Here is a 13,738-nt window from a genome sequence, read left to right on the forward strand (position 1 = left end):
GCTGAGGAATCATATCTTGTCTGCCCTTCCCATCATGCTGAATGAACTGCTGTTTTTCACCTGGTTGTAGACAATACCCCACTGTAATCAACTCTAAATAAATGCTTGAACTGAGTGGGACTTCCCTTAGACTCCTGCCAGAGCCCTGACAGTGAGTGCTGCAGTTGGAACAGGGCGATTCTTGCTTGGTTGCATATTGTCCTTTTGCTGCATTCCTTCGCTGTTCCATGGTGGTTGAGGAAATCATGAGTTTTCTGCTGGGAAGACGAGTGAACACAAGAAAAGACTGCCTGCAGGGATTGTGAAGCCTCTAGTATAGGTTAGACAGGGCAGGTAGCTGTCATTTATGATAAATACAGATAATTCTGGCTTGGGACAAAGATACAGACTGCATAACCTCAAGGTGCCTTCTAGCTCAATTTACCCAGGCTTCTATATAGCACACACTTTATTAATATGCATATTAGTGTCCCAGTGTGATTTGTTTTAATATCACTCATAATGCAATAAGATTTGATTTCCCCTGGAGAATATTCATGCAAAACTACCTTGTGTCATCAGCAAGAATGCGTATGACTTGTGCATCTAAATACAATGATGTTTTCATGATGGAAAATGGGTCAGCAGTGGTCAATATGCTGAAGAGAAGTGTCTGGTGTAAGTGTGCACTGCTGTGCCTTGAACAAGCCCATGACATGCTTGAAAGCGTTGCCTCTTGCACAAACCAGGAAGTGCAGAGCCTCAGGTCATGGGCTGACCACAAAGGACCACTGGGAAATAGCAGCCTTTGAAAAACCTCAGAACAGAGAGAGGCTTTGTAGAAATAAAATGGAGAGTTTACTTTGTTTAATAGGAGGATATGAGCTGTTGCAGTCTGGGCTGGTTGCTTAACTCGATAAACTTGGCTCACGAGAACCCCAGCACTTCCATGCTTTGGATTCGAGGCAGTTCTTTGGTTGTGATTTCTAGATGCTAAAGTGGAGGAAAACTATAGCACTTTTCGAACAGCAAGACAATATGGTTTAATCCCTTTGGCCTCTGAAAAAGAGAGGTTTCAGACCTCACATCTTCCCAGCAGCTAATGCAAAGCTTAGCAAACCATGCAGGCTTAGCAAACAAACCTGCTAATCAGCTTCTGTCTATTTTCTTGAACTATGCAGGAATGGTGCAAATTCCTGGAGAACAGCTAAACCCTGAATGCAGTTCTCCTACGAATGTCTCTTGTGCTCTGCATCACCTCTTCATAAGGGCTGCCCCAAGATGCCTTCTCTGTCCTCTGAGACTTTCTTGCAGGCTTTCAAAGCCAGCAGCCTTGCTTGCATGTGCACCAGGCGCATCCCTAAATTATCAGCTTTGCACCTATTTCCATCTGGTATAGTGACAGCAGGAAAACATGGTAAAAATATAAAAGCAGTATGGGCTTTGTGTGTTGTGACTCTCCCTTTCTCCCAGCATAGGTTAGTGGTGTCAATATTTGGTTTTGCTGTGCCACAGAGTTTAGTGATTGTGTATTAACCCCAAGTCCTTACCAGGTTCCCAGCTATCTAATGTACAACTCTTTGCCAACTTGCCATGTTTACTGCCTCGTTTTCTCAACTTTTGTCTGAGACCCAATGCTTTCTGTTCATCTGCTGGACCTGTATTCTTGCTTCCTCGTCTGCTCTTTCATTAGGCTGGTCTCCAGTTTCCATAGAGACTGCAAGCCTCACCTTGCCCTCTGAATTAGTGTCCCTTTGTTGCATTTCATGACTGTGGAAGGACATTAGTTTGCTCCAGGCACTTAACTAGAGAAAAAGATGTAATTGATTCCCTCAGTGTAACAGTAATTTAAATGAGAGCAGAATCAGACTATGGAGGGACTACAGAGAGCAGGTTATTGTGCAAAGGTTACTACGCAGAGGCTTTAATGAAACGGAGGTTCATGGAGCACTTGATGGCAAACGAATGCAGAGTGTTGAGGTCTCAAGAGGAGACAGGACCATTCTCATTCCTCTAATGCAAAAGCAACAATGTCCTTAATACAAAAAGCAAAGATTAAGAGACACTGACTATAGCTCCTGGGCATTAGCTGTGTCTGCTCTGACCCGTCCCTCCTGTTCGCATGGTTGTGCATGTTATACCTCCTGATGTACTGCTGCTGGTGATGCATGTGGCTAAAATGAAATACATCTGATTGGAGCTGATGGTAGCATGTGGTCTCATGTGCAGAAGGGCAGAGAAACCCAAACCTCAGCTCTTCTCTGGCAAGCACAAAGAGAGAGACCTACTGGAGCAGCATGCAGAAGGGATGAGGTGTGGGGACGAAGGCAGGCATGGATCTACCTGGCAGCAGGGCAAAAGAAGCCAAGTCGATGAAGCTGTATCCCCTGGAGCTGCTGCCTGCCAGAAACATTTCCAGTTGCGCCCCTCTGTTCCTGCAGAAATGAAAGAAAGAGAAATATTTTCATCCTATTAGCTCGAGTGCCCAAATGCCAACTATTAGAGGCCAGCACTGGTAGCCAAGGGAACAGTCCTCCCACAGGAAAATAAGAAAAATACAGCTGAACAGCATGGAGAGAGGGCAGCACACAAAAGGCTTGCCAGATCATGAGAACGTTTGGGTTTTGTTGTGGGGTTAGTGTCCTTTTTTCTTTTTTTTTCTTTTTTTTTTTTTTTTTTAATATAGATGGATAGCTCTACTCTTTTATCCGTTCTGAGGCCACCTGTAAGCTAAAGTGCTGGGGCGCTCTTCAGCCTTTAATGGGTTTGGGAGAGCTTCAAACAGCTACTGCAATCCCATCAAATAAATGCACAGCTGTGCCTAAATGAAAAAACTTACTTGTTTTCTCACATCTGACTTGTCTGTGCACCTATGCACCGATTCAGCCATGGCTACAGACAGAAGGTGAAGATGTCCGTGATGAAAAGCCACGTTTCTGTCCCAGCCCTCACCTCTGCCAGGCAGAGGTCTGAACTCTGTGCAGGGCCTTGTTCAGTAAGTGTAGTGGCACATTAACAGCAGTATGCTGGTGCTATCGGGGAATATTCCTATTGGGAATTTCACCCCCTACAGATTATAGAGGAATTAACAGATGAGATCTTGAAGTTGTGAGTGAGTTCAGAAACTCTGCAGGTATTTGAGAACAAGTTTGATCTGACGGGCTTATATTCCAGGAAAGACCTGAATATGCTGTGACTTGGATCTGATTCCTTTGCTAATCTGGCAAAATAGATTTTTGGATTGTGACGATTTACTTTAGAAACACACCTACCTTGGAGCAAGCTCTGGAAATTATCACCTGTTTTACTCCAAACAAGGCAGTGTAGTATCTATACATAGTCCTAGAAAGATTTCTGTTTCACATAGGGTTACCGTAGCTCTTGCTGTACTCTAGAGACATTAGGGGAGAAAGCGGTTTGATCTGATGCTTCCCTGGGATCAGGAGATGCTTCAAGAGCCAAATTTAATTACTTGTCCTTTTTTCTTTAACGTATTGAGCAATGAGAAAAAATAGAATTCATTTTGAATTATTCACGTGTTGTTTAAGGACAAGTGCATGTTGTTTAAGGACATGTAAGTTCTAACTAGAAATAATTCCTTGGCTATGCAATTTATTCTGGTTCATTTTTGCTGTGAGACCCTCTTCTTTTCTGCCTTTAGTATATTTTTCTGCCTTTTTAGTATATTGATACTGTTTTTCTTCAACAGCTCTAATATGAACCAGCTTCTTGGAGTGTTTAGGCCAAGACAAGTTACACTCCAGCAAGTCCTTTTAAACACCTCATAGGTCCCAGCTGAGAGAAAATGACGCTTGATGTGCTGGAGAAAGTGCGCAGAGTCCCTTGGCTTTAACCACATTCATAGGCTAGGCAGTATCGCACAAGGCAATTTCCAACAAGAAGCAGCATTTGTTTGTCACTTATTAGTTCAAGCCTCCAAGCACAGAAAGTATTTAATCAATTCCTCTCCAGACAGTCATCTGATCAATTTGCAGTGTCATGACAAAAGCAGAGGAGAAATGTCCTATATCCCAGATTGCACACGGACCGCTCTGAAAGAAATGTTTCCAGAGCTGTTAGTATTAAGGTTCAGTACAATTAGATTTCAAGGTTGCATCTGTTTCCCAGTCGCACAGTATCTGATTCAGCCTAGTGAACAAGAATTGAATAAAAAACCTTTGTTCTTTCATTCTTAAACATCAAAAGATGTTACTTTTTCTGTCCCTTTGTGTCCCCAGGCAATGTTAATGCCTTTCAAGAGCACTAAACGAAGCGTGAGGCACCTGAAATTTTCTGCTCTTCAGCAGTGCTAGCAGTAAGCTCCTGAGCACCAGGTGTCTTCACTTACCTCTATATGCCATTTTCCCAGCTCGTGTGTGCGATGCTGTCATTGTGCTCTAATAAAAGTCTTCACCTTTGGCTCTCCAGAAGGCAACATTTTCACTGGTGCTTCTAAAATGTAAAACTTTTCCACATCGGCTCAAAGTTCTCACACAGTGTTGCAACGTATCTGCTTGTGGGATGACAGCAAGTATTCTGGGCTCAGTATTATAAAATGTTGAGGCAAAATATTCGTTGAAATCAAGCGGAGATTATTTATTTATTCAAGTCACGGATCAAAACCTTTGCTTGAAAATGTTCCCCAAAGAACGGCAAAAATAGTATGGCAAAATATAATGGCAAAATAGTATACATAAACTGTTTCTAGAAATATGCTATAGGGTAAGTATAGCCTTAAGTGGCAGCTTGTATCTGCACAATGTTTAAGGCAAAATCACCCTGCGTTTGAAAGGCTTGAATGCTTTTCGTTCTTAGGGAGAGATCTCTAGAGACACATACAGGTGTGTGTAGGGAAACATAAGGAAATACCTTCTGGCTATAGGTCCCTGTTACAACTAACTTCACTATATCTCAGCTTACCTTTAAAATAAGATACTATACATTTCCTTTGTACCAATTGCAGAACAAATAAGCAAAACAATGCCATAGAGAAAAGGCAGACAACTTCCCTGAAGATAACACAGCCACAAAAGGCTGCTTGCAGTGTCACAGCTTATCTCTTTTGAGCCGTTATTAATAACAAACACTTGTGCTGAGGTGGTTATTGCATCTTTCTGGAATAATATTCCACAAATATTATCAGAATAACACTCAAAGGCAAGTTTCCTATCTTAGTGTTTCTTGGCTTGTGAAGAATTGACAGGTCCTTGCCATGCTGAACATTGTTTGGAGAATTATCAGTTTGGGCCGTCTCTGATACTGCCTGACCTTAAGTAAGTCAATAACCATTCAGTGCTTGTTCTTCTCTCACATACGATAGACATAATACAGATTTCCTTCTCGGGAGTTTGCAAAAATGGTTGTCGTAGAACAATTAGCATTTCTTGGGCAGGAAGCTCTATAGGAACATGGAGTGCTTCCAGCCACAGGACAGCTGGAAGGAAATCAGCTTGCTCCTTTTCAGTGCATTTCCTGAGACAATGAAATGTTCAGAGCAAGCCATCAAGTGTCAAAAGAGGGCTGTCAGAATAAGGATGTTTTTACATAAGTTGGGGTAGCCTCATCTTCAAATTAGGAAATTACATCACGGCCAAACAATTAACATTTTTCTTCTATGGCTTTCCCATCCCAGCCTTGTATGTAATGGCTCTGTGAGCTGAGAAGCAATTCTGTGTTTCTTGTGATTCATGAAATGCACTGGAATGCTTTGGGTGACAACTGCTGTATAAACATGGGGGGGCTCATCTTTTTTATTTCTTCTGTTTTACTAGAAGCCTCTCAGTTGCTAAGAAAAACTCTCCAGGGTATATTTAAAGCACCGTATTTCAGTTTTGCATTGACAGAATGAGATCTTAGAGAGAACTCCCACCACACTCATGATTTGAGTGGATGTGTGCATTACCATTATGCTGTTCACAAATCCCCATCTGTAATTGGCACACTAAAGTGGCCTTAATTTTGTAATTTCACATCACACAAATCTCTTACTAGTTGATCTAGGGGAAAAAATGGATTACAAATAAGACTATATTACAAAACCAATTACCAAATTACAAAGAAGGCTGTAAAACAAAGTTTGTATATAAGAAGTATAAAATATCATATTTGGAACTTTTATACCGCTGGTAATTGTAACTAGTGTTAGAGTAGAAGGCAATAACAACAAACTAGGAATACACGATTTAGTCTTAACTTAGTATAATTAGTGGTTATTGTGTTTGCTTCAAGAGTGGATACTGAAAATGAAAGCACTGGGAGGCTACAGATATGGAATAAGAAATGAGATATGAAAAAATTGGCACAGAATTAGATCATTAAAGTCTTAAGAGTCTTGCAGAAATCTGTCTTATGCAGATTCTGGGCCATACTGTTGATACAGTGTCTGGAAAATCAGAGCATGATACTAATGTTTGACAGAGATATGTACCAGGGACTTCGCACAATCCTGAATCTCGGACTGCGGGTCTCTGGATCAGGGGTGTAATTATGGACATGTACAAATGGCCTAACCCGGACTTGAAATGAATCCCTGGATGTTAGTTCAACACAAATTATTGCAGTAGTAAAATGACTGGATATCTTGCTTATTTTCTGTTCTGTTTCTTGCTATGCCCTGACCCCTTTTCCTCCCTCTGCCTTCTTTCTGCAGCCTTGAAAAAGCCCAACCCTGAGCAAAACTGTCTCAGCCTGAGGTCTAATGAATGCAATGCTGAAAAGCACAAGGGAAGGAGGAATTCTTCCTCCTCCATCTACCAAAGGAGGAGAGAAGTTACCTGGGTGAGTTCTTCTCTCTCCCTCTCATGATAATGAAAGATTGCCAAGAGTGAATTTCTTTCCACATTGCACAAAAAGTTCGTACTGTATCAAGAATACAGTATTTTTTTGCTTTCTCGGTGGGGTGATTAACATGCAAAGTCTCCCAGACCATCCGTCTGGGTGGGCGTTCACAGCTCTAAGAAGGCCCTACGCTACCTTCACACATACGCTGCAGAAAGAAGTTGTTACTCACAGCTGAATAAAGGTTAGCAAGCTGCAAAACTGCTTTTATTACAATATAACGCAGAAACAACCACCAGAACAAGTCTTTTTCTGTTACCACGAGGTCATGCAGCTTCTTCACCTGGCAGCCTCTTTTGTCCAGAATGAATCCAAATGACAGGACACAACATGATGTGGTGCCAGTGTTTTTCACGTCTCAGTACAGAAACAGCGCTCCATTAGCGATCTTTTCACAGCTGCAGGACGCATCCTGCAGTGAATGCTTTCATGATTTAAAGCCGTGTATTCATAAGTGTATTTAATTAGAGTTAGTCACCATTCCTTTTCAAGTATATTGCTGCTTTTTTAAAGGAAGTTGGCTGTATGCTTACATCAATACAAACAAATGAAAGAGAAAACAGACAGTGGTTTAGGAGCTGTGAAGCTGATTTAAACTGATCCACTTCGAAAATAATCCACCGATCCTGCAGAGATCAACAGGTCTTCCATATTTCCAGGTATGCTATTATAATCATGTGTCTATCACACTTTCTTTATGACGTCAGAGGCATTGGTGGAACAATTTTCTTCCCAAGAGGACATAAAATTTAACCTTTGTAACATCAGGAAGCTGTTACAAAAAGAAAAAAAAAAAAAAAGAAAAGGCAGGAAGATACTGGCTTTTTGATAATACCCTCGTAATATCAGAGCAAGATGGTTATAAACCAAGATTTGCAGTACAATTTTCACCTCATAACAAATTTCGATTATGTCTCCTGAACACCGTTGAGAATAGATTGCTGGGAACCTCATTAACTACATATAATTTATAACGTGCCAAATGCAGCAGGCTGATCAGTTTTGATGTTTCATCATTCTGGAGTCCTATGAGACTCTGGAGTCTAATAGGAGCGGTCCTTACATACCTAATGCGTCTGTTAAAGCATAATCAGCATCTGTGTAAAAAAGATACAGCCGTGTCCCATGCAGGCAGCAAACTGTTTTTGATGATGTTTTAGTGTAACAGAAGAGTAATCCTTAATTTGGGCTTGCTTTTTAACTATCGGTACAAAATTGAATTATACTTCATAAACTTATATGTGCTAACACATTTGATGCCTTTTACACGAAGTTCATTTCATAATATTTAAAGTCTCTAAGTTCCTGTGAGTTTTCAAGTGCTATGAAAAAAAAAATCCCTTCAACATGCACATTATACGTGGCTTTAATTATCTGCAATGTGTGTCACTTTTATTCAGGACGTTCCCAGGTGCCTGCTCGCTGTGCTGTCTGGAAGTTCCCAGGGGGATCACTGCCAATCGTTAGTCCTCTTGGAAGAAAGCCTGTACCAGAGTGGCAGGTTCTTTTGGACTGAGGATCTGAACAAGCTGCTCGGAGGCAGTGAGCATTATGAACTCCAAAGAAAGATCAGGGCTTAAAATTCCATCCTATTCCCCAATGCCTGGAGCCACCTGTAATTGCTTACTCTTGTACACCCAACTCCAAACTATTTTTTTACTAGACTGCCACGCTCTTACTGCACAGGTAACATTTACTTACCTTTCCCAAGTGTTCCTCTAAAACAGCTCTGCTTTCGTGAAATGCTATAAAATGGTAACTGCCTTAACAGGAAAATTAATCTCACTTTTGTCACCACTGATTTTTTTGCAGGCTGCTGAAAACAGAGTCATAGGCCTTACACCTAAGGTATGCAAGAATGTTTGCCATATACTGCCATCTGTTGTTCCAGTGTACCAATTTTACCACTATGCCTCTGTAGATTTATTCAAACAGTAAGCATATAGAGCATTCACGTTGTAAATCAGCAGTACTTCTACAGCAAAACGTACACATGTGTATCACAAGCTTTACATGTACGCATACACACTAAAATCATACCAGATGGTGATTGCATTAATATATTTACATATACTGCCCTACATATTTAGACTGCTGTGTCAGAAGGTGTATAATTATGGTTTGTATATACATAATCTATGTGATCACGTTTAATTGGAGTCCAGCATCTAACCAGTTGGCACCTTGTTTCCTGAACCTATCAGAAAAAAAGTAGAACATAATGTTTCAAAAGCTGGCTGAAAACTAAAACAATTATTGTGTAATTGAGCAGGGGGGTTATCGCTGTGGACTGGAGAGCGATCCTAAAGCAGCCAGGCACACGTGGAAGTCACATATACACTGACTAACTGGTTCACAAGATGCTGAAAACAACATTCAGGCTTTTAAAACCCATGTGCGTGTCTTATCTGAAAGGGAATCTTCTGCCTTGGATACTTACCTGTAATTCAGTATATCTAGGTCAATTCCCAGCTCTTTTACTTTTTTCTTCCACAGTCTGAAGCAGCTCTCTTTAAACTCAGCCCCTTCAGCTCATCTGCCCAACAAAGTTAATTAATTTCCTTTCACTCCTGCTTCTCTCTTTCCTGTCCATTTCTTTACAAGAGCTATAGGCAGAGATGTCTTTATGTACACACTGCCATATAGACTCATTTCTGTTTTGGACTTGCCATCATCTGGACATGACCAAAATGTTTCTAGCTCTAAACTAACCAGGAAAAGCTTCAAACTCTATAGACCTAAGGCAGAATTGACTCTAAACCTGGAATCACTGCAGACAGCAACAGGCACTGTCCAGGATAACAGGAAGCCTGGATGAACCTCTCACAAAGCAAAGGATAGTATTTCTGTGTCCAAAACCTGCAAAATTAGCATGCTTTTAAAGTGAAAGTAGTGAGACTTAAGCAGTATGTGAAAGCAGCTCAAGATGTGTGCTTGGTCTAGCCAGTGGTTAGATAGCTCAGAAAATCTGTGAGATCCACAAGAGCCTCTGAAGGGCATAAACCTTTACACAGCAGCAGTCGATTCAGCCTGAGCTGAGCACAGAGTTACGGTTGTTGGTTATAAACGTTTGCATTGGAGAAAACAAGTGGATGTTATGGACTAGCTTTTCAGATCTCACTCTGCATGATTGTTCTTTGTTTTGTCTGATGCTGTAATGCACTGAAGCTTACTTCCACCTGTCACCATGGATTTTTATATCCAAAATACACAATATATTCTTACAGAATAGAGACTATTCCTATATTCTATACGGACTACAGAAAATAGAGACCATATTCCTCACTTTCCTGTAACTCTAAGAAGCACTTTATCTTCACCGTGCTTTTGTTGAAACAGCAAGACTGAAAGTTGAGGCAAAGCACAGCTCCCGTTTCACCAGGGGTCACTGGCTGTGCACTCCCAGCTCTCAACCACAAATGTTACCTTCAGAGAATAAACCTCCTTAAGTTTCTCAAGCCAGCCCTGTGGTACAAAGCAGCCTTAGAGCAGACCAGTGTGTTTGTGTGAGTGTGTTAGAGCTGGTCCTAGCATAAGCCTCAGTACTGAAGCAGCAAATGGGGGGAGAGCCTACCATGCTTGAAACCATGAGGACAAACTTCAAAAAGGCCAGAAGATTTTTTCTTCCTTAAAGAAGAGAGGAATCTAAACAATACACTTAAGAACATATGTATTTAAAAAAGCAGAAAGGCACAGAGTTGGTCACATTTATTGCATCCAGAAAAATATAATCTTATTTGCGTATGCAAATACTTACAGGACGTTTATTGAGTGAAAACCATATGCTCATATGATTTAAATAACAAATTAACTTGCCATTTAAAACTGCATTCTTGGTAACTGCAACTGACAGTTTTACTCCCCAAATGTTAAAGAACTTGAAGCTTCTTTCTGTTCTTTATGCAACTGTTTTGCTCTGTTTTTCAAATCCTCTGCCTTGGCATCATTCTTCTCAATGCCATCTCCCAGTTTGTACATTCGGCTGGCATTGGCACAGGCCCATATGTGACCCAGCTCACACCCTTTCAGTGAGTACTTCAAAGCACGGTTCATGTCCTTAGGGATCCCAGGCGCTCCTTGGAGATATATCACACTGAGGTTGAAGCAGCTAGGAGCAAAATTGCCATCACAGGCCTTTGTGTAATAGTCTCTAGCAACAACTGGGTCAGGTTTATCACCATTCACCTTCCCATCGTGGGCCAACAGCCCAACGTTATGACAGGCATTTACTGACTTCTTCCCACCTTTCTCACATGACTTCAAAAAGGAGTTGTAGGCAGCTTTCAAATCGGGGTCGAGTCCACCTGTCAGCCAAGAAACCAAGATTACTGTAAGGACAACTTGAAACAGATGAGAGCTCTCTGCTTTGCAGCATGCTTCCCAGTGCTCTCTGGGAAAGACAGCAGCCCTCACTTGAGATACAACAGTCAAAATTTAGGACTTCAGAAACACTATTGCTCTCTCAGTTCCAAACACTTTGCTAGTCTTCAAGTTAGGAAACCCTCATCCAATTCTCAGTAATCACAATAGTTTATGCAGACAAAACTCTTTTCACCAGCGCGTATAAAGATTCCCAAACAACTTCCACTAGGCAAAGTATTCTTTTGCCAGTATACCTGTACAAGTGCTGAGATTGTTAACTAGTTTCAAACTACAGTACAAATATCATATTCCTCACTGGTACCGTTATTTAAAAGACGACCCAGTAGTTTAACTGCATGCAATGACAACGCAATGTCAGGTGGATACAGGGCCTAATTACGTGCCTGTAAGCAGAGCTACCAGCTTTAAGTCTATTTCTGCCTTACTTTCTGTAAGAAAGAACAGCCAGACATGCATAAATCAAAATTTTGGTAACAGCAACATTCAGTGGTGGATATACTTACCACTTATACGCATAATTGTAAAGAAATAATATATGTGGCAGCCTAAAATTTATTAGGAAGCAGTTTAAGGTTTTCCTCCTTCCAGCTTTTATGATACGGCCATAAAAGGGGCAGGGCGTGCAGGTGTTCGGCAGTATGGGATTAAAGGAAAAAAAAAAGGGGGGGAATAAAGCCATGATTCCGAGGGCGGGAGAGCCCCGGCGCACCGAGCCCGCGGCGCCTGAGGGCGCTGAGGGGACAAACGGGAGGACCCGGCCGGGCCCGGAAAAGGGAAGGCGGCGAGACCGGCAGCCGGCCCCCGGCTGTGCCCACCTTTGCCGATGGCCTGGTAGGCCCCCAGCTTGTAGCAGCTCTCGCCGTGCCCGTGAGCCTCGCAGTTGTCGCGCAGCACCCGCGCCGCCGCCTGGAAGTCCTTCCTCACGGCGTCCAGGTAGTCGGCGAGCCGCTGGCAGCCTGCAAGGCACCGCCGGTCAGCGGGCAGCCGCCGGGCCCCGCGGCCCGGGGTCGCCCTGGAGCCGCTTACCCTCCGGGTCCTTCTCCTTGAAGCACTGGTAGCTGTACTCGACGTGCAGGTTCGCCAGGTACTCCCTCACCTCCTCCTCGTCCTCGAAGTTGATGAGGCCGGCCATGCCGCCGCGCTGACGGGGCCGCCCTCGGGCGCCTCCTCTTCCTCCCTCTCCTCCTCCTCTTCCTTTTCGTTCTCCTCCTCCTCCTCCTCCTCCTCCCAGCCCCGGTGCCCGCTGAGCCGTATGAATCCAGCCCTGGCACGGGAGCCTTCTGCGGAATCCCAAAATATAATAATACATCTGCAGTATTTTACTTGCCAAGGTTTGGGCCATTAGGATACGTATTACTGAGGTTTTACACACAGTCATCAAATCTGTAACTCGAGATATTAGTGTATGCATTAATACACTGCACAACCAAGGAGCCAGGGCTTTACTACCAACTCCACAACTTGCTGCCTGCATGCTTTTGTCTGGGATTTACAGCTGAATAATTTTTCAACTCAGTTTTAGGACAGACGTGTTGCTGCTAACAACCTTTACCAGCAACCTTCTTGTGGTACAAAAACTGACCTTGCGGATGCCTTCTGAAGAGATGGGAATCCTGCATCCCAGTACGTGTGAGCAGAAAGTGCCAGGGTTGTCGAAAGCACTTAGAGAGACTGGTAAGCAGTTCACGACACATGACATGACCTAGTTCTTTAGTTATGGATGAATTTACAGTGCTAGACAGTGTGATACTAGGGTACTCGTACGAAATACGGCACAGTATCCAGTTCCAGCGGTTTCCAGCACAAACAATTTTCTGAGAGTATAGCAGCACGTTAGAAATGTATATGACAAATTGCTTAGTTAAAATTATTTTCAAACAGTTGCTTTGTCCCAAATGTTTTCAGTAGCATCACACAGGCTTGTCAAGCTTTTGGGATAAATAAAACTCAGTTAAATCTTGTGTATAGTCTCCCATAGGAAAGCGGATTGTCTGTTAACTGCTAGAGCTAATTGCTAGAACCATTGTGGGTCGGACTGCTGGCACCACCTGCTGGGCGTGCTATCAAAATTCCACTTGTAACTTCTGTTCACATTATTCCTGTAGTATTTCCTTAAAACTTGTCAGGCTTTTCAGTGTTTGGGTTGGGGTTATTACACGTGGTCCACACGAAGCTTATATCTCGTCTCTGAAGTGCATCAAGCAAAAGCACTGACACGTCTGTGAGAATGCAAGTAAGAAAATACACGTTTTTAGTCCATGCTGACTGCTACTTGTCAGGTCCTCTTATGTTCTGGAGATGCTCTTGGAAGATGAACTGCTTTTGTACTGTTTCTCTGAAAATCAGGCTTTGAAAAAATTCAGTTTGCACAAGCTCAGTAGGAACTCTTGAGTTCAACTGGTTTAAATCCCTGAAGAGTCTGTTCTCGCAGGGATTTTGTCTTTGCGGTTTATAATGCAGAGGTTGGGTCAGCTGTATGGCCTCCACAATGTAGGAGCAAAGTGGCACTGTGAGGCTGCTGTGGCTCCTCAGTACACTG

General features: G+C 42.6%; 1 protein-coding gene and 1 long non-coding RNA gene across 2 annotated transcripts in view; one reads left to right on the forward strand and one right to left on the reverse strand.

The window, feature by feature from the left end:
- LOC310903575 overlaps nt 1-12,350 on the forward strand; it is a 29,907-nt gene extending 17,557 nt beyond the window's left edge. Inside the window, exons 4-6 of the long non-coding RNA XR_014587611.1 lie at nt 6,629-6,756; nt 7,330-7,475; nt 8,217-12,350. This is a non-coding gene — a long non-coding RNA (uncharacterized lncRNA). The remainder of the gene's footprint in view (nt 1-6,628; nt 6,757-7,329; nt 7,476-8,216) is intronic.
- COA7 (cytochrome c oxidase assembly factor 7) lies at nt 10,512-12,359 on the reverse strand. Its single transcript, XM_083847029.1, has 3 exons — nt 12,226-12,359; nt 12,015-12,155; nt 10,512-11,120 (listed from the first exon to the last, which is right to left on the reverse strand). The coding sequence occupies exons 1-3, from the start codon at nt 12,329-12,331 to the stop codon at nt 10,672-10,674; spliced, it is 696 nt and encodes a 231-aa protein (XP_083703155.1). The 5' UTR covers nt 12,332-12,359; the 3' UTR covers nt 10,512-10,671.
- Nucleotides 12,360-13,738: the final 1,379 nt, after the last annotated feature.

Source organism: Anser anser (assembly GCF_964211835.1).
Source record: "Anser anser genome assembly, chromosome: 8".
Lineage (NCBI taxonomy): Eukaryota > Metazoa > Chordata > Aves > Anseriformes > Anatidae > Anser > Anser anser.

Excerpts from the sequence above, each read along its gene's own strand:
- COA7 (XM_083847029.1), bottom strand. The coding sequence starts at position 12,331 with ATGGCCGGCCTCATCAACTTCGAGGACGAGGAGGAGGTGAGGGAGTAC. Across the intron at positions 12,156-12,225 it reads CAAGGAGAAGGACCCGGAGG|GCTGCCAGCGGCTCGCCGAC; the intron begins GTAAGCGGCTCC and ends GGTGCCTTGCAG. Across the intron at positions 11,121-12,014 it reads CTACCAGGCCATCGGCAAAG|GTGGACTCGACCCCGATTTG; the intron begins GTGGGCACAGCC and ends CTTGGCTGACAG.